Source organism: Meyerozyma guilliermondii, genomic scaffold (assembly GCF_000149425.1).
Source record: "Meyerozyma guilliermondii ATCC 6260 scaffold_5 genomic scaffold, whole genome shotgun sequence".
NCBI lineage: Eukaryota > Fungi > Ascomycota > Pichiomycetes > Serinales > Debaryomycetaceae > Meyerozyma > Meyerozyma guilliermondii.
In genome coordinates this window covers 756,844-776,306 of record NW_001809796.1, presented here as the reverse complement: position 1 = coordinate 776,306, position 19,463 = coordinate 756,844, and the positions used below count along the sequence as shown (strand labels likewise).

The window sequence follows — 19,463 nt, the reverse complement described above, 5'->3', positions numbered from 1 at the left end:
GAAGAGAGTGTATGAAAAGACCTTGACGAGTGGCGCAACTGATTTCCGAAATATGTGAATCAATAGTCCAAAAGTAACACCCCGACTGTTTTCAATTTCTCTGCGATAAGATATTTGATAAACAATTTCGCGACTTTTATTTCAAACCGTTATAGACTACTTCTTCCTATTCCTGTGCCCATTTGCCACCAAGCCGTTTTTGAACCGGATTTTCGATCCCCTTAGTTTACACCAGACTACAAGTACCCAGAAAATCATCCTCACCTCCTTAATCGTCCTTTCCATCATTTTTTGATGTCGTCTCCAATCAGAGATCCCGATGAAGTACGGCGGTCGGCTCGTATTGCGTCCACCCAGATCCTCGTGGCTTCCGTCCTTGGGTCCATGGCGTTCCTAGCCTTCTGTGCTTTGCGGGTCAGGTACCCCAAAATCTACGTGGCAAATTTCAACCATTTAAATCGAAGTCATCACAGTCTTTCCAGACGTCATCTTCCTAGTCTTCCAGCAAAATCTCTCTTTGGATGGATTTCAGTGGTGTTTCGGGTCACAGAAGCTCAGGTGCTCGAACACGCCGGGTTAGATGCTGTGGTATTTTTGTCATTTTTCAAAATGTGCATCAAACTTTTGGCAGTGTGTGTTCTGTTTTCTCTCTGTATCATTTCGCCCATTCGCTACCGTTATACTGGGTATATCGACGGACCCGATGACCACAAGAAGAAGCAGAGTATCCACGTCTACGTGTTGTGGACATATACTCTTTTCACCTACGTTTTCACGTTGGTAGCAACCTACTTTCTTTTCAACCATACCCTCCATGTCATTACTATGCGCCAGAATTACTTGGGAAAGCAAGATTCGATTGCCGATCGAACTGTCAAGCTCTCGGGAATCCCTGCCACGTTGCGAGACGAGCTGGAATTGAAGAAACATTTCCATACCTTGGGAATGGGCGAAATCGATTCCATCGTAGTGGTACGAGAATGGAACAACTTGAACGGTCTTTTCAAGTTGCGCCGACGCATTTTGTCCAGATTGGAGTCCTACTGGGTAGAATACCTCCGTGCAAATGGTTACAGCACTTCAGACGTTAACAACTTTCGCCCGAGCGTGGGGGCCCTGTACAATATGGAAAACGGAGTGGAGTCGTATCGTGATGTTCCAGATACCCAAAGCTCGATAAACTCGCCAACCTCGGATTCCCGCTCGGTTTCGCCTCAGTCCGTCCATGGATCTGTCATAGACCGCATCGTTGAAGCTTCTGGACTGTCACCGTTTGACGATCTTGATCATCGTCCAAAAACCCGCACCGGTTTCTTGGGAATTTTTGGACCGAAAACGGATGCTATTGACCACTACACCCAGCAGCTTCTGGTCATCGACAAGGAGATATCTCGGGCTCGAACTCGCGAGCACCCAGGATCTTCAACGGCTTTTATTACCATGAAATCTGTGGCACAAGCTCAGATGGTAGCACAGGCGGTTTTGGATCCAAAAGTGAACCACCTTATAACCAACCTCGCGCCAGCTCCTCATGACATTATTTGGGACAATCTTTGCTTGACTCGCAAAGAAAGAAACGCTCGTATTTTCTTTGTGACTTTGAGCATCACATTGCTCAGTATTGTGTTAGTGAAGCCAGTCACCGACCTCACCAAAATTTTGAGTATTAGTTACATTTCCAATGCTTGGCCGTCGCTTGGTGCTTTCTTAGATGCACACCGGTGGGCAGAAACGTTGATAACTGGTCTTTTGCCCACATATCTTTTCACCATCATGAATATGGTAATTCCTTATTTTTACATTTGGATTACGTCCAAGCAAGGATACACTTCCCACAGTGACGAAGAGCTCTCGGTCATATCCAAGAACTTTTTTTACATCTTTGTAAACTTGTTCTTGGTGTTCACAATGGCAGGAACCGCCTCGTTGAGTGATGGAAAGATAGCCAATCATTTGGCACAATCGGTTCAGAAACTATCATTATTCTATGTTGATTTGATCATCTTACAAGGTTTGGGTATCTTTCCTTACAAACTTCTCTTGATGGGTAACTTATTGCGGTTTTCTTTCCGGTCTTTATTCTGGTGCAAAACTCCTCGAGACTTGCTAAAATTATACCAGCCTCCAGTCTTCAATTTTGGACTTCAGTTACCCCAGCCGATTTTAATATTGATAGTGACGATTGTGTACTCTGTCATGTCCACCAAGATCCTTTCGGCTGGCCTTCTTTACTTCTTGATTGGTTACTTTGTCTACAAGTACCAATTGCTCTACGCCTGTGTTCATCCACCTCATTCCACAGGAAAAGTTTGGCCCTTGATTTTCAGACGGTTTATTCTCGGGCTCTTGATATTTCAGTTGACCATGGTGGGCACTTTTGCGTTGCAGAAAGCATACTATTGTGCAACATGCTTGGCTCCGTTACCGCTCGTCACCATGGCATGCTTATGGAACTACCAACAGAACTATATTTCATTATCATTATTTATTGCTCTTCGCTCGATTGAAAACGGCCACACCGAGACTGAAGATGCCGAGACGGTGGTAGGAACCACCAAGTATGCCACCGTTGACGAGCAGCGTGAATTCAACACCACATACGAGTATCCTCGTCTTATAGATAATCTTGATGGGCCATTGATTGCCGTTGATAGAAACGAGATGCTTTTGATCAACTCCGATGGGATCTTGGAGCGCAAGCCGCAAATCCATGTTTCTGAATGGGACTAGAAAAGTTTGGGGATCATGGCTCGAAGCTGGGTGTCGACGATATGAGTAATGGAGTACTCTGATAGATAGCTGACAACCGTGGCAGTGAAAAGTGTTGACACTACGAGTCTTATGCCTGTAGTTGTACAGGAAATGAGAAGCACTCTCCATCGGGGTGCTTGGACAGTCATAGTTATAGCTTCAAAAGACGTAATAAATGCAATAATGTTAATGATGAAAAGCGACTGAGTTGAGGCATCGTATGGCCATATGAGCATGAGAATGGGAAACAATTTGATGGAGCTGGATACGAGAATGACCATAAGGAGAACAGCAGAAGAATATCCTCGTTGGAATTCTTTTGGTATATTGATGTATGGAGCATTCGATCCCCAATTGGTGCCGATCTGACAGAGAAGAAGTGTCAAGAAGCTCTGGATGCCTGTCTCACATAACAGTCTTACGATAAAGAACAAGTATTGAACATAAACTGCCTGGGACAACACCGTTTGCATGGCTGGGGTATGAGTTGGTTTTCGTTCTTCGTGAGCCCAAACCAAATAAACATCAAATAATATAAAAACCATGAAAAGTCTGAATACCAGGTTGTATTTGCGTGTTCTGGGGCCATTGAGGTTTGCAAGAAGCTGTTCTTCTGTCAAATTGAATGCCAAATGGCGATAAGCCTGCGGCTTCAAGAGCAAGATATCGATGAAAAGAAGGACTCTATCGTACTCAATGTACTTGTCAGCAACATTATGGCATACGGGACACACGGTGAGTGTGATGTGTGAGCTCTTATACTCGGAATATAGCCGTTTTATCTGAGTATTTCCACACTCCACGCATATCATAGTGAAAAGTTTCAGCCGCGAACTGATAGTTGGTGAGAATACGGACAGGACTAAGTATACATGCACAAAATAATATATATGGTCGCTAGGCAATTGGAGGTGCCATGTCCGGCACCCTTCCCAATTCGAACCTCTCAGCCTTAAAAGCCGCGATAACAGATTCGTCGACTTGCAAATTATCGTAGTCTATATTGAGTTTGGGCTGGTGAGAAAATCCATTTGGCTTTCCAAAAGCTGAATTTGATGAGGATGAAGTTGCACCAAAGGGACTGGCCTGAGCTCCTGTGGATGCAAAAGGGCTTTGAGCAGAGGAACCTCCAAATCCTTGATTTCCAAATCCACTGGCTGGAGCTCCGAATCCACTCGCAGAGCCAAATCCTCCATTCGATCCAGAAGCAGACTGACCCGAGCCAAAGACATTTGATGATCCTGAACCAACACCAGAAGCTCCATTTGATGTTCCGGAACCAGAATTTCCTGAGCCAAAACCCGATGAGCCGAACCCCCCGGCTGTGCTGGTAGCGTTTGTGGCAGAAGCATTGCCAAAAGGTGAAGCATTTTGTTTGGCTGTGCCGAAAGGTGACGATCCAAATCCACTTTGACCGAACCCACTTTGACCAAATCCACTCTGAGAACCTTGAGAACCGCTTTGACCAAATCCACTTTGTGAACCTTGAGTACCTTGAGAACCACTTTGTGAACCACTGTTTCCAAATCCACTCTGTCCAAATCCACTGCTTCCGAACCCACTCTGTCCGAACCCGTTTTGTCCGCTCGAACCCGTGGGCTTTCCGAATCCTGAACTACCGAACGCTCCACTTTGGGCTGGAGCACCGAATGCTGATGATGAGCCATTTCCAAAAGTGCTTGAAGATGGCGATGCAGTGGTGGTTGACTGGCCAAATGATTGTGCTGGAGTGCTTTTTCCCAAGCCAGCGCTTCCAAATCCGCTCAGACCAAATGCGGAAGAGGTGGTAGAGGTTCCGAATCCCAGGGTTCCAAAGGCTCCAGAAGGTTTCGTTGCACCAAAACCCTGGTTGCCGAATGCACTGGTGGTTCCGGTTTGAGAGATTCCAGCTGACCCAAACCCGCTCGAACCAAATGCTGAGTTTGTGTTTTTGGCGGTTCCAAATCCAGAAGAACCAAATCCTGAACTTGCAGTTTGGGACGACTGAAAGGGGTTGGAAACAGCTCCAAACGCTCCGCTTCCATTGCTGCCACCGCCAAATCCTGTATTTGTGTTTTGCATGTTTTGTATTGTGTCTTCCACAGCAAATGGAATGAATGGTTTTTGCATTTTTGACGGGTCTTCCGTATATCGCTGTAGGTAACGAGCAGCAATTCTCTCCTGCCCTCGGATATGGTTGAAGCATCGCCTCATATCTTCTTCTCGTGCTCGAATCTGGGCTTCAAATTCGGGCACCTTGTTCGTTGCTTGGGCTTCGAGAAACTGTAGTCGTTGTTCTTCGAATGACAAATCTCGTCCACTTATCAACAGGTAGCAGTCTTCTCCCACGCCGTAGGACGAAAGTAACGGTTGTGCTTTGATTTGACGAACATTTTTGATGTCGGAAATGATTTCGGATTCGATGAAGTTGAGGTTGTCCGGTGAAGTAAAGTCTCTGCGATTGGATCTGGTATTATTTTTTGGATTCACATGTGCAAATTTACAGCTGCTGCCTCTTTTGCAGTTGCCGCTGGCATAAAACTTGCACACGGGCCGATTGGACATGGAGATATTTCCCGAAGTCTTGACATCTCAAGTAAATGAAAAAACATCCAGTGCACCACGTAAACCGAGTGGGTGCAAAATTACTGGTTCATTACACGTCTGCAAGCCTGTACGATCACCTGGCTGTTCTGTGTGGACTGTGAGTATGCCTGTTTGTACAAATGGACAATCGCATCGAGAACACTTTGCTTGGAAGCTGTTCCATTGACCACCTGCTGAAGACTGGTTTCCAATTGCTTTCTTAAAAACGGCTTAGAAAGCGATATGTTGTCGAGTTCAATGGCATCGAAACCTTGAATTAAACCCATTCCAAACTCCGAAGGAAGAATGTACTCGGTGCTACCTTGTTTTACCTTGACAACGTAACCACGGTTGATGATCTTGTCGATATGATCTGCAATAGTTGCATCGGTTCCAATTCCATTGGCGTCCATTAGAGCGATTAATTCTGACTCTGTCATGTACTTTGGAGGAGACGTCTTTCCCTCTTGTAACTGAGAAGAAGTAAGCTTGACTCTGTCACCTTGTTGAAAGTTGGGAAGCTCTACCGTCGACAGCCACTTTTTATAGACATAAATGTCCAAATAGTTGCGTTCAATCACTGCAAGACCACTCGCAGAAAACTTCTCTGCTCCCCATTGAACAATGGCCTTTGTCTGGTTTCCACGAGCGTCATCTGAGCAACAAGCAAGAAACCGTCGTACGACGTATTCGTAGATTTTCTTCTCATCAGCCGAATCCAATGCAGATAGCGCAACATATTTCACTGGGTGAATAGGAGGATGTGCTTTATCGTCGTGGTTTCCTGCTCTTGGCTGTCTGAATTTGCCTTGAAGTAGCTCGGAAGCATAGTTTCCCCATTGAGAGTCCTGGGATTGAGTCTGGATAACCGAACGTAGGTCCATAGTAGCAGGAAATTTGTCGGTTTCAGTTCTTGGGTACGACAAAAACCCTTTATTGTACAATTTTTCGGCAGCATCAAGTGCTCTTTTGGCACTCATCTTGAAGAACGACGAGCAGTCTTTCTGAAGCTCAACGGTGGTGAGCGGTAACGGTCGCCAATTGCTGGTGGGTTTTGTAGTTATGCTGGTCACCGTAGCTTCTTTGTGCTGGAGGCATGCTTGGTAGGCGAGGAAAACGTATAAATGGTCAAATACATGGCCGGTTGTCCAAGTAAATGGGGCGATTTTATCGTCTTTCTTCACTCGTATGGAAATGTGCCAAAATGGCTCCAGGATGAAATTCTTGACCCTGGTGTATCTATCAACCACGAACCCCAACGTGGGAAACTGACAGGTTCCATACGAGACAACCTGACCTTTTTCAAGGGGAATTGCTCCGCTTCTTTTGAGAAGGTCAGAAAGGAAACGAGTAAAGCCAGCGCCTACTCGTAGGTCGATTTCCATACGACACCCTACAGCAGCCACGGCATTGAGGTCCAATTTGACTGGGTTCCGTGCAGCGTGAAGAACATGGGACCTTTCCAAGTGGGAGAATTGCGACCGCCAGATCTCGTCGACCCGGAGTCTGGGGTTGCCCAGCTGAGCAGCCTGGAATATTTCATGGCCTATGAACTCGCCCTCCCGATCACAGTCTGTCCAGATCATGAGATTTGAAGCATTGCGGGCCTCATTGGCAATGTTTTTGTAGACATCTTTCTTCGAAACAACTTCAATAATTGGAGCGCTAAAGAGCTTTCCAGGGACACATTTATTCCACGAATAAGCAGGGGGAAAGTCTATGTTTGTGATATGGCCGAGAACTGAGGTCATAGTCACGTCACAACGGCCTGTTGTAGGAAATTCAAACGTAAAATCGTAGTTTTTAACGTATCTGTTGGCAGAGTTGCGTACTCTTACCAGACCACCCGAAAGTATTTGGGACACTTCTTTTGCTATTGACGGCTTTTCTGCCACACATAGTATCTTCATGGAGCGGCAGGATAGGTTTGGGAAGTCAATGGACACGCTTTAGGATTTTGTGGATGTAGTTTAGTCTGTTTGAAGGTGTGGAATACAATTAAGAAATTATTTATTCTCTTAAAATATTTTTGTGGTTCTTCTTTCTTCTATGTCAAGTATTGGTATTGTGGACCTACACAACCTCCTCTCTTCAATACTAATCTTCAATTTTAATCTTCACTATTTTTATCTTCACTATTTTTATCTTTAGTATTTCTAATCTTCGAATCAATGTATCGCGTTACTCTTAAATTCGCGATCTCATCTCATCTTTCGAATCTCCACAATTCTCCTCATCTCTCAAAAATGGGTGATCTGGACGACTATGGGATTCCGGGGCTCGTCCAGTGGCTCTCGTCGCCTCCGGCTCCATTCTCAGCGGCTCCGAATGTAACACATATTTCTTCAAAAGTGAATGTTCTTTCAAACGAAACTTCGGGCCGTGGTGTCTATGCTACTCAGAATGTTTCAGCAAAGGAAACTCTCGTTCGTATTCCCCATTCGTTTCTCATGAACACCAATACCATAATCAAACACATTTCTCGGTTCAATGGCAAAGAATCAGTTCCGGATTTGGGCTATTCGGTGCTGCTTCCAAGTGAGTATACCACCGATCAATGGACGGAATTGTACGCAAAAATACCGATTTCTAAATGGCTCCAGTTGACTGCGTTCCAGCGCACGGCGCTCTACATCTGTCTCGAGAAAAAGAGGAAAGAAAACTCGTTTTGGTGTGCTTTTATTTCTTCTCTTCCCAAGCTCGAAGAACTTGATTTTGCACCTATTGTATGGGAAGTCGAGTCAGAGTTGACCGGCTCTAAAGCAGCAGATTTTTTTGAGCTACTCCCTAGAAGCTCTAGGAACCACGCTAAGAAGGTTCTGGTGCGATTTAACGAAGACTACACTGCCGTTAGTGAATTTTTAACGGCTGCGAAAAGTGAACCCTTGAACAAAATGGAATTTTTATGGGCTTGGATGTGTATTAATTCCCGTTGTTTGTACATGTCGTTCCCCTCCAGCAAGGCAGAAGCCGATAATTTCACGTTGGCTCCGTACGTTGATTTTTTGAATCACGACTGTGATGAAAAATGTGCTATAAAAATCGACAGTAGAGGGTTCCTGGTGATCTCGTGTGTTGACCACGCCGCTGGACAGGAACTCTTGTTCAGCTATGGGCCTCATTCCAACGAGTTCTTGCTCTGCGAATATGCATTTACCATGGAAACCAACAAATGGAACAATTTGGACGTTTCTCACCATATTGAAGGAATCATGAACGATGCCCAAAAATCGTTTCTTCGTGAACAAGGATACTATGGAGATTATACCATATCCGAGACCGGAGGAATCTCTTTTCGAACTCAGGTCGCTTTGGCCACAATCCAGGAACGAGAACCCGCACAATCGAGGCGTCTCAATCTGCTCATACAAGGGTATAATGACGGAGAAAGTTACAAGTCTGTGTCGAAAAGTCTTATTCGCCGGATCTTGAACGAGGTAGTGGCTGAGTGTGGAACGATGTCTGCTAGACTTGAGTCTAGTAAAAATGGCCGGATTTTGCAAATTCAACGTCTCTATTCTGATATGGAACATATTGCAACGGTGACCCTTGATGGCTTAGAAGAATGGTAATTCATGCCACTAACGATGCTGCTCTCTGGTCGAGTCCACGCTCAATAGCAAGCTTGCTTTTCACCATGTTGACTAGCATGAGGTTGGCGGGAGTATTTATACCATGCTGTTTTCCCACCCGCACAAGAAAGCCATTTATCCAGTCTATTTCGGTGGTGTTCAAGTTGCGAATGTCCTCTCTCATGGAGGAGCTGTTAGCCGCCGTGAGCTCAAACATACGGACGACGTGGGCAAGCATGCGTTCTGTGTCCAAAGAAGCAGCCGCTTGTGGGTTTTCATTGAGCACCTTATATTCGGCAAGAAAAACTGCTCTTGCTTCGTTCACAATCTGCTTGAGGATGGGCAATAGGTGTGTGCTAAGAAGCAAGTCGCCATTGAAGCAGTCGTAGATGGCCAGAAGAGGATTTATACAAGCATTGGCAATGAGCTTGTCGATCTGAGCAAGTAGAAAGTCCGAGTAATTCACATGAGAAGCATTCAACTCGGGAGTAGACACAATGGCATCTACTAGAGGGTTCAGTGGAATCGTTGTAGTAGTATGTTGAGTAATTTCCGGCTGTTCAGCTATCACAAGTGAACCATTGACCGTGTGTTGAACCACATTTTGTGACGATTTATATGCTCCATGTGTCGATATGGCCTGGAAAATTTGCGGACGGTTCCCCGAGGGCCAGAATTTTCTTGTCAAGTACTCAGGCATGCCCATTCCGTTTTGCAAAAGTAACAAGTTTGTGCTGGAAGAAATATTTTTGAGATACGGCTCAAGAGCAGTTTCAGTAGCATGGGTTTTTGTGGCTACTATGAGATTTTCTATGTGCGCAGGGTTACCGTCCTTCCGCATAGGAGGCATACCACCCGCTGCAAGCTGGGCACGAACAATTCCGTCTTTTTTGACCACAGAAATTTCCGAGTTGTGTCTGACAAAATTGTCCAATCGAGCTTGTGTTTTCATAAGAAGTACCATTGACAATTCCGGGTGAGCCAAGGACATATAGTGGGCCACTAGGGAGCCCATAGAACCGGCACCAAGCACATATACCTTCATATCTGCTGAAAACAAATTTCAATGTCTGCGACCTCATCGATTCAGCTTGATTCAAATGCCTTAAAAGTGGGTGTACGGATGTGAAGTCGCGATAAATTAACGGTTCAGCTGGAGAAGTAGATATGCTTATTGTAGGTTTAACCGGTGGAATTGCCACTGGAAAGTCCACGGTTTCGTGTGAGCTCAACCTGGTGCATGGTATACCTGTTGTAGATGCCGATTTGCTTGCCAGGGAGGTTGTAAGGCCTGGAACTGGAGGATACAGAGCGATCTTGAGGCACTTTTCTGATGTTGAAGATTTGGTGGCTGACAATGGAGAGCTTAATCGAGCAGCTTTGGGTCGCAGTGTGTTTGGCAACAAGGAGAGGCTCGCCGTTTTGAACTCAATCGTTCATCCAGCAGTCAGAAAAGCAATCTTTTGGAGACTTTTCAAGGCATATATTTCTGGAAAATCCATGGTTGTTCTTGATGTTCCCCTCCTTTTCGAAGCAGGATTGTACCAGATTTGCGGCAAGACGGTCACTGTGAGCTGTAGTGAAGAGGTGCAAATTAAACGACTTCTTAGTCGAAATCCAGAGTTGTCTGAGCAAGACGCTGCGAATCGAATTGCTAGCCAAATGTCCAACCAGGAACGTAATTACCGAGCCGACGTGGTAATTGACAATAGTGGAGAGTTGGATGAACTCAAGAAGGCCGTGGCTTCCGTTGTAAGGGAAATAAGACCTCTGACCATGATGTCAGTGTTGGACTTGATTCCACCAATCGGTCTCTTGTCTGCCATCTACACCTACATGGTACGGTTTGCTGGAGATTACTATAAACGAAAGCGATAAATGCTAAGCTCTCCAGTATTGTGCCAAACTGTGCAACCGGTCAATAACAACTGGCAAGAAGGCATTAACGCTATCATTGATCAAGTTTTGGAAATGAAGAATGGCCTCCTCTTCGCTCATATCCAAGCAAAACTTCTCTTGAACCTTTTCGACTGCCCGCAGTGGATCGATACGAATGTCGGGAATATTCGCATCCAACATCAACTGAAACAAATTCAAGATCAAATTGCTACTTTTCCTCAAAGTAGTATAGGTGATGAAACAGTAATTCTGAAAGATGTGAAAGTTTTCATGCTCTCGACCTCCCATACCCTCGATGACCTGGATCGGAAGCTTCATCAACGGTGGGAACGGCTTGGGGTCTCTGCCTAGAATGTAACCAAAGTCGGCGTGCCAGAATTTTCCATTTGGCGAAAGAAGAAGATTGTCTAAATGTCTATCTCCAACTCCCAAAAGGTAGGTTATGACACAGTATCCAGCGCAAGACCGCACATAGTTATCCATTACCAGTGCCGGCACTCCCATGTCGGACGTTACCGCATGAACACTGCTACCTGGAAGCGGACGAGCAGTTGTCGCATCTGCCTGTGCTGCCCGCAAATAATGAAGAATGCCATTTTCTGGACCACCAACCGCCAAAACAGAATCAAGGGTTTGGTTAGGAACAAACTGAATCAACCCTGCTATGGGGCTTGTGGCCAAAATCTTGTATGGTGTCAAACGTAGGTCAAGATTTTCATTTTTTAAAAGCTGGTCCATAAGGTTCATGATCTGGATCACTAGTTGATCTTGACGCAAATCGTCACCAATTTTGAACATGAGCAGGTACTTGCCGTGCTTATAATTCTTTCCGAAGATTTGTGAGGAAGATGTCGAGTTTTCATGGTAATTGGTGATTGTTTTAAACGTCAATTTGAGAGGAGCAAGCGAACTTTTAAAGACTGAAGACTCCTCAGGATAGCATCCACAGATAACCACGGAAGGGTCCAAGGGAAGCGGAAATGGATGCAGAAACTTTTTGAGCTCGTTTGATGGTTCCGACAAGTAGTCTCGAAGAAATTGAGCTTTTTTTGCAGTGGCTTCATTTCTTTTGAAAGTTGATCTTAGAAGCTCCACCAAGTTAGTTAGTTTTTTGATGAACCAAATCTGTCTTTTGAGATTACTGTATCCGCGAGTCTTCTTGACCTGTGAGTACTTTTTAAGGTTATCGATATACCTGTTGAGTACTATGGTGTAGATATTAGTTCGGTTCTCGTCGCTTCTTCTTCCTAGTTGGTCTTCATGCTCAACTTTGACGAACCAGTAGAAAAAGTTTCCCAAAGTTTCATTCTCGACTGCCCTCTCGATTAAGAACGTTGCAAGCGGTGAGGAGCCCAAGTCTGTGGTTTGAAAGTCGTCCAGATCGAATGATTTCAAAGGATCTTTTTCGACTAGCTCGTACTTCAAGGCCTGAACCAATTGCAAAAGGTAAAGCAACAACTCATCTGCGCTTGCCAAACGAAGTCTGCTCACAGCAAATCGACGCAAAAAAGTGGTATACTTGAAAATTTTGGCAGAAAGATCGCTATGCTTGTCGTCTGTATCAGATACCGTAGCACCCAAAGCAAGAGGATTGAACTGGTTGCTGAGCAATTCCAAGGCATCTCCCACGTCGATATCGTTGACGGACCAGTAATTGGGTACGAATTCGTTGAAGGTTTGGTCTAGTTCCAGTTCATTTGACCAGTTCACTGCTTTCAAAAACTTGATTAAAAACAGCTTTCTGCTCCTGGAAGACTTTGTGCCTTGGGTCTGGTCTTGGCTGGTGATATTGTTCTTGGAATAGTAGTATCGGAACTTCCACACGAGCATTTTTTCCATTTCTGTCATTTCGATATTGGATGGTTTTTGAAGTATACGCAACAATTCGTCGCGGATTTCTGGAGACGGCTTGAGGTCTTTGTCCAAGATGGTGTTGTTGATGTTTCTTTCCAATTTTTGGTACTTTTGTTCGATTGGGTCTGGGATGCTAAAGTCGGAATCTATGGTGAGTGCTTCGAGCTGAAAGTCGGGGTCGTAGATCTTCATGCCATTTGCAGATTCGGGGATGGATATGTCGATGGAATTGATGGTGACGTTGGTGGAATCGGGAGGAAGAGACGGCTGAAACCGGCGAGCTTCGGATGCAGCCGACGGAACATCATAGGTTATATCTGAGTACACTATGGGCAAATCGAAGCGAGGAAGCTCAATGTAGAGGTTGAACAACACATCTGCGTCGGTTTCAAGCTTTTGCGTGTTGTTTTGCATCGCCATGAGCGCCGGACCCACCATCTTGTCGAGCCAAGGAACCAGCTTATAGTCGCCATTTTCGTACTTTATAAGGTTACTCTCCGAAGAAGACAACTCACAGCAGCCTTCAAAACTACCGGGCAAACCCCTAGCACGAATAGCTACTTTTTGAGTTCCTTTGTTGAGTGTGCACTCGGAGGTGTTGAACATAGGCAAAGTTCCTACGCCCACCAACGACGGCGATGTGTCACAAATCTCATATATGGCGAGCACGATGTAGGCGGACAATGATAGCTGGTTAAAGTAGATTGGAAGTTGGAGCCACTGGTTCCATAGCCGTCGATTGGCGGTGAACGGTTGGTATGAGGTTTGAACAGGATTTGAAATGGGGTTGTTTTCTTGGTATATCTGGACTTGAACATAGAATTCGGAAGTGGCGTTGACGTTGGATAGTTTGCGAAACACTGACGGCTCGGAGTATTTTTCTGACAGAGTAGCGAGACGAACTTGTTTTGGGCCATTTTGAAGATAGCATATTTTCACCGAGACAGGAACGGTAAGGTCCTTTGAGAGGCCGAAGGTGGCAGTTCCGACGGAGTTGAGCGCCATGTACTCTAGAAAAGCGTTTTTTGGAGTAAAAAATGGTGGGAATTGAGGGTTGTTGGAGGTTAAGTTGAGATTATCTTGGATTTAGTGATATTTGAATTTCGCACCCAAAGGCTCTGAGTGCAGGCTATATTGGTTCAAGTTGCAAAATTGTGAAATATGCCAAAATATGATAATATTATGTTCTCTATATGTAGATCTATATGTAGTAGCTGATCCCTTCTATTATTAGCTAGTCTTTCCTTCTGTTCTGACCAAACCACACAAACTTGCTGTCTTCATCCTCGGAGCCGGAGCCGGAACTGCCATCTTCCGACGACAACGATTCGTCCGAGTTGTCGTTGAATTGGTAGAACATCAGCTGTTTTGGCGACTTGTTCAACGACAGAATAAGCTTTATGGAGTCTCTGCTCGAGCGGAACGGAGGCTTTTCCGGTTTGGTGCCTCTTCCGGTTTTGTCGACTTTTTCAGATTTTTCTTCGTTTTTATCACTTGATCTTTCTCCGTTTCTGTCGCTGGTCTGGTCGCCGAACTGGAGCGAGAACCGCTGGTCTTCTGGAATTTTGTACTTTCCAAGAGACGAAAGCTTGGACTCGTTGCTGGTTGCGGCTCGCTTGTAATTCAAGCTTTTGGCCCGGTTCAAGAGCGGGTTTGGTGGCTGGAAAACCACGTTGTCGTCTTCATGGTTCTCAGTTTCCTCTTCGGACCCTTCGTCTATGGGCAGTCCTGAATCTATCGACGCAGAAGAGTCGTTTTGTTTGGTAACCACCAGAGGAAAATACGAGTCCTTTGAGTGGTAGGAAAAACCCACCGGATTGGAGATGGACCGTTTTCGGTTGGTTGTGATACTGGAGATGTATTTGGGAAGGTCAACCGACAGCAGTTCCGTGGACGACGAGTCCCTGTGGGACAGAAGGCCAGCCAAATTCACCTGTGAATTGACCTTGGAGTTAAGTCTGTGAATCGGAATATCAGAAGTGGTGGAGTACCGCAACTTCATCGGCTTGTAGATGTCTTCGTTGCTTTTGAGTTTGCTGAGATCAATCACCGAATTGTTGCGAGTAGGCTCACTACTGGGAGATATCTCGGGAGACACCGGTTTACTAGGATGGTTCAGAAGACTGAAATCTTTTCGAAACGCTTCGGAATTGATGGTCTTCAACTTGAAGTCTGCCTTCACTTGGTAAAGCTTGGCAGTGTTGGGCAGCCAGTCTCGAGCAGCGGGACAAATTGGATTATAATTTCGTATTGGCGCCAGAGTATTTGCCGACAGCGACCGAGATGCAATTTTGAACGAGGCCCGCGGCTGGTCCATGGGCTTGGGCACATCGAGATTCATATTGAGGTTATCTCTTTCGTTGCGCTTTATGAAGTTTGTCTTGTAGTAGACCACATCTGTTTCGAGGTTGAGGGTAGGATCAATATCCTCTTTTTTGAGAAGTTCAAGAGCATCCTCAAAGAGACGCCAAGTGTAGAGAGTGGGGTCGTAGGGATCTTCTGGCGAGTCCAGCTTGGAACTGGAAACTTTGAAAATTGGGCCGTCCACAGACTCTTCCGACTCTTCAGTGGATTGTCTTGAATCGTCGTTTTTGAGCACCCTTCGGGCTCCGTTGAGTTTTGCCTCGGGGATCTCGTCAAAGATAGGATGGTTCATGAAGTAGGACATGAAATTGTTCACAGGGTACCCATGGGTGATCACAAAGATGACGTCTTGGTTGCGAATATAATTTGCCTTGTCGTATGTTGCGAGCAATTTTTGAAAGTAGTCTTTGCAGCGAGACTGGTAGTCGGCGTAGCTGAGATCGGGCCCATTATAGGGTCCCAAGGTGTTTGTGGGGCGGAAATTAGAGAGATTCAGCTTGTTCTTTAGGCTCTTGCAATTTGGAGTGTACATCAGATAAGCCTCATTGGAGTCGAGAAACGGTGGTTTGTTCTTCATTTTGTCGTGGACCCACTCGGAGAGGGCAAAGTCTCCCAAAAGCTGGAATCTAAGCTTTATTTGTGGAAATTCCGCCGGTAATCTTGTCTTCAATTCCGAAACGAGTAAGTCGGCAGTTTGGCAGCACCGAAGATACGGCAGAAAATGAACAAAGATGTTCTTCCGCATCGGCCCAGCTCCTTCTCCACTACTTTCCGACGAAAAAGCATTGGTAACTTCGACAAATCTTTGTGCAATATTTTGCACTTGTTCTATGGCCGTAGAAGCTAGCGGAGGATCGTAGCTTTGGTAGTCTGAAGATAGGGGATAAGCACCCGAGTCTTTGGGAGCGTGGTCAATGCGCTGGGCATGTCGAAGAAAGTAAAGTTCCATGGTTTTATATGAATCTTTTTGGGGAGGTGGAAAATGACGATGACGTCAGATGATTAGTGGTGGCGGATACAGTCAAGATTTCGAGTCCCGAACTTGTGTACGAAGAGATGGGGGCTCTAGGATGTGCCACGTTCTTTGTTTTGAAACTTCCGTTGAAAAACAACAACCACTTCTGAAAACGTAGCGTCTATAAAAAAACACCAGATCTTCAATTTGACGTTGCGGCTCGCACCGGTATTGAGATCCGAGGGTGGAGTATCGGTAGTGGGGCAGGTTGCAAAATGTGCAGTTGTCCAGATTCGGGCCCCAGCTTTTCAAAATGTTTTGTGAGTGTTAGTAAAAAACCCCTGGTCTAACAGGCTCGCTCAAAAGTGGCACCGCTCAAACACTGACCCGACATTGTTCATATGTGAATATGATGTCATCGTCCTGCAGGCAGCACGCGCGCACCACCTCTGCCGTTCGTGGCTCGATGATGTAAGTATTGACATAAATTGACCGTGATGAATATCGGGCCTGACGAATGGCTGGCGGGCGTCGGGACCATTTTCCATACGACTGCGGCCACTGTTTTCCGGGCGTCTTTTCTCGGGGCTTCAATAGCACTTTTTGCCCCGATATCGGCGTTGGTGACTGATTCACTGTCGTCCACTTTTTCAATTTCCGCCGTTTTGGGCCTTTTTTTGGCTCCTTTAGTATACAGCTGTACTGTGTACGTCTTGGGGATCACCCTGGTATACGGGTTGGGCTGGAATAGGTCGTTAATCCGGGTTTTGATTGGCATTTTTTTGGGCACGCTAGGGTGCGCGATGCTTCCGGTGACGAAAGCGGCAATATTATTTGTGTCTATGACCATTGACGGGCTCAATTGGTTTGCGGTGGCGGTTTCCGTGCACGAGGTTGTATTTGGGGCCGTGGACTGGCGTTTGGGTGTGGTTTCTTATGCATTGATTGCAACCTCAAGTTTGGTTTTACAAGACCAAATCAGCTTGGGCGGCACAAAAATGGTGCTGGAGGCTGGAAAGCAACAGAGCTATGTGCTAACAGGAATCTGTGGCGTTTGCGGTGTTATTTCGTGGTTTTTTGGAGCTCTGGTAGTGAAAATAACCACATGGTCTGTTTTTACCCTGGTGGTAACTTCTGTCGTGGCGTCTCGAAATGGTCGATGGTGTGCCACAAGATTGGAAGTCTCGCTTACAATCATTGCCGCTATGTTAGGGCAAATTTTGGCGGGTTGGTGGCTGAAAAAAGACCCAAATTTGCTGTTTTTCACTATTGTTTGTGGTCTCATTTTTCCAGCTACAACAATGCCGGGTCAACCGTGGGCCACCGAGTCGAAATTGGAGCTCTTGCGCCAATTGCTGACCCACGACGATACTAGAGCCATTTTTCGGTTTCTTTTACTCAACTCGGCGTTCATGTTTGTGCAGCTCATTTACTCGTTTCGGTCAAAATCGCTTGGTCTCCTCTCCGATTCGCTCCATATGGCTCTTGACTGTGCTTCGCTTGCTCTTGGGCTTCTTGCTGGTATTTTTCTGAAAGCGCCCATCGATTCGAACGGAAAATATCCATTTGGACTTAAGAATTTTGAAACTTTGGCAGGTTTTGCAAATGGAACTTTACTCGTTGGGATTTCGGGGAGCATCGTGTTTGAGGCTTTGGGCAGGTTGCTGAACCCTGTACTGCTTCAAAAGACTACCGAATTGATCCTAGTGTCAGCCATGGGACTTGGGGTGAACTTGGTGGGAATTTTTGCATTTCATGGACATGGACATAGTCATGGACATAGCCATGGACACAGTCACGGATACGAACACAGTCATGACGAACACGTTCATGAAAAGCTCGAATACGAAAAAGAGAACCATGATCATTACGATCAAAATTGCAGTCACAGTCACAGTCACTCCCAAAAAGCAGATAACGATAACATGCAAGGGATCTTTCTCCACATTCTCGCTGACACTTTGGGCTCTGTTGGAGTGGTGGTTTCGACAATTCTTACAAAATTACTGGGATGGAACGGGTTCGATCCAATGGCCTCGATAGTTATAGCAGTGCTCATTTTTTTGTCTGCTATTCCATTGTTGAAATCTACAGCTTCGTCTTTGTTGCTTCTGCTTTCAACCTCCAACGAGGAAAAGGTTCGTTTGGTTCTCAATGATATTTTGGAAATTAAAGGTGTAAAGTCATTTACCACACCTCGATTCTGGCCATCTAGTGGAACGTCAAATTTGAACGGATACCTTCATGTGCAAGTTTACCGGGGAGAAAACACCGCTTATATCAAGAGACTGTGTTCCCAGCTTTTTACCCAGAGAAACATCGAGGTCATGATCCAAGTGGAGAATGATTATGACGACTGTTGGTGTCGGAGTTGATGTGGTATTTATTGCATTCTATTTTCTACAATCTAATAACTCTACAGATTTTCTACAAGTTTTCTACAAATTGACTGCTTTTTTATTACTTTCGATTTTTACTTAATCTTTTCCTTGCTTTCTTCAGCTTCCATCGCTTCGCAACCATCGCTTCGCATCGGCTGCTTCGCAATCCTGCACACACATGATTAGTGAGATCTCATCGCACACCAACTACAACTACTATTATGTCCCGTGTTGGCGTCTTGGCTCTTGGGCCTGCCGGGGCTGGAAAATCCACCTTCTGCAACTCCATAATAGCACACATGCAGACAATTGGCCGTAGAGCTCACATAGTTAATCTTGATCCGGCCGCGGAACCCACAAACTACGAATTCACCATCGACATCAGAGACCTTATTTCGCTCCAGGATGTCATGGAAGAGCTCGACTTGGGTCCCAACGGTGCGTTGATCTACTGCTTTGAATATTTGATGGAAAATCTTGACTGGCTAGATGAGGAGATTGGAGACTATAATGACGAATATCTCATCTTTGACTGTCCCGGTCAAATCGAATTATATACCCATGTTCCGGCCATGCCGACGATCGTACGGCATTTACAACAACTGCTTGGGTTCAATCTTTGCGCCACATATTTGGTGGAAGCACCATTTGTGGTGGAACATGCCAAATTCTTCTCGGCCGCATTGAGTGCGATGTCAGCGATGATCCTTCTAGAGCTTCCACATATAAATATTCTTCTGAAAACCGATCTTATCAAGGACGACGTGACACGGCGTCAACTCAAAAGGTTTTTAAACCCAGATCCCTTGCTTCTTCTGCTGAAAAAAGTTGACCTTGAGAGCGAATCGAACCCGCGATTTGTGCGACTCAATCGAGCGATTGCAAATTTAGTGGACGATTTTGGCATGGTACAATTTCTTCCTTTAGACTGTACCAAGGAAAGTGATTCCGTAGCTACGATCTTGAGCTACATTGACGATGTTACGCAGTGGAGCGAGGGCCAAGAACCCAAGGAACCAGTGGATGTGGAAGAAGTGGGGGAAGACGACATTTAGTGGGGGGGGGGGACCCCACCCCACATAAGGCAATCCCGCTAATATCAGCCAAGGTTTCAAGATCTAC

The 19,463-nt window shown here is 45.6% G+C and overlaps 10 protein-coding genes across 10 annotated transcripts; 5 read left to right on the top strand and 5 right to left on the bottom strand. All coding sequences in view use genetic code 12, as the record gives it.

Moving 5' to 3' along the window:
• Window positions 1-294: 294 nt before the first annotated feature.
• PGUG_04363 (uncharacterized protein) lies at window positions 295-2,730 on the top strand (the record flags this gene model as incomplete). Its single annotated transcript, XM_001483584.1, has 1 exon — window positions 295-2,730. The coding sequence occupies one exon, from the start codon at window positions 295-297 to the stop codon at window positions 2,728-2,730; it is 2,436 nt and encodes an 811-aa protein (XP_001483634.2).
• Window positions 2,731-3,648: 918 nt separating this feature from the next.
• On the bottom strand, window positions 3,649-5,295 carry PGUG_04362 (FG-nucleoporin; the record flags this gene model as incomplete). The annotated part of the gene is made up of 1 exon (XM_001483583.1): window positions 3,649-5,295. The coding sequence occupies one exon, from the start codon at window positions 5,293-5,295 to the stop codon at window positions 3,649-3,651; it is 1,647 nt and encodes a 548-aa protein (XP_001483633.2).
• An 80-nt stretch (window positions 5,296-5,375) lies between these two features.
• Window positions 5,376-7,226, bottom strand: PGUG_04361 (DNA topoisomerase 3; the record flags this gene model as incomplete). The annotated part of the gene is made up of 1 exon (XM_001483582.1): window positions 5,376-7,226. One exon carries the CDS (start codon window positions 7,224-7,226, stop codon window positions 5,376-5,378), a length of 1,851 nt encoding a protein of 616 aa, XP_001483632.2.
• Window positions 7,227-7,487: 261 nt separating this feature from the next.
• PGUG_04360 (protein-lysine N-methyltransferase) lies at window positions 7,488-8,888 on the top strand (the record flags this gene model as incomplete). Its single annotated transcript, XM_001483581.1, has 1 exon — window positions 7,488-8,888. One exon carries the CDS (start codon window positions 7,488-7,490, stop codon window positions 8,886-8,888), a length of 1,401 nt encoding a protein of 466 aa, XP_001483631.2.
• Window position 8,889: 1 nt separating this feature from the next.
• On the bottom strand, window positions 8,890-9,933 carry PGUG_04359 (2-dehydropantoate 2-reductase; the record flags this gene model as incomplete). The annotated part of the gene is made up of 1 exon (XM_001483580.1): window positions 8,890-9,933. The coding sequence occupies one exon, from the start codon at window positions 9,931-9,933 to the stop codon at window positions 8,890-8,892; it is 1,044 nt and encodes a 347-aa protein (XP_001483630.2).
• A 122-nt stretch (window positions 9,934-10,055) lies between these two features.
• Window positions 10,056-10,766, top strand: PGUG_04358 (putative dephospho-CoA kinase; the record flags this gene model as incomplete). The annotated part of the gene is made up of 1 exon (XM_001483579.1): window positions 10,056-10,766. The coding sequence occupies one exon, from the start codon at window positions 10,056-10,058 to the stop codon at window positions 10,764-10,766; it is 711 nt and encodes a 236-aa protein (XP_001483629.2).
• Window positions 10,767-10,769: 3 nt separating this feature from the next.
• VPS34 (phosphatidylinositol 3-kinase) lies at window positions 10,770-13,646 on the bottom strand (the record flags this gene model as incomplete). Its single annotated transcript, XM_001483578.1, has 1 exon — window positions 10,770-13,646. One exon carries the CDS (start codon window positions 13,644-13,646, stop codon window positions 10,770-10,772), a length of 2,877 nt encoding a protein of 958 aa, XP_001483628.2.
• Window positions 13,647-13,875: 229 nt separating this feature from the next.
• PGUG_04356 (uncharacterized protein) lies at window positions 13,876-15,954 on the bottom strand (the record flags this gene model as incomplete). Its single annotated transcript, XM_001483577.1, has 1 exon — window positions 13,876-15,954. The coding sequence occupies one exon, from the start codon at window positions 15,952-15,954 to the stop codon at window positions 13,876-13,878; it is 2,079 nt and encodes a 692-aa protein (XP_001483627.2).
• A 503-nt stretch (window positions 15,955-16,457) lies between these two features.
• Window positions 16,458-18,335, top strand: PGUG_04355 (metal cation transporter; the record flags this gene model as incomplete). Its single annotated transcript, XM_001483576.1, has 1 exon — window positions 16,458-18,335. One exon carries the CDS (start codon window positions 16,458-16,460, stop codon window positions 18,333-18,335), a length of 1,878 nt encoding a protein of 625 aa, XP_001483626.2.
• A 227-nt stretch (window positions 18,336-18,562) lies between these two features.
• On the top strand, window positions 18,563-19,396 carry PGUG_04354 (putative signal sequence-binding GTPase; the record flags this gene model as incomplete). Its single annotated transcript, XM_001483575.1, has 1 exon — window positions 18,563-19,396. One exon carries the CDS (start codon window positions 18,563-18,565, stop codon window positions 19,394-19,396), a length of 834 nt encoding a protein of 277 aa, XP_001483625.2.
• Window positions 19,397-19,463: the final 67 nt, after the last annotated feature.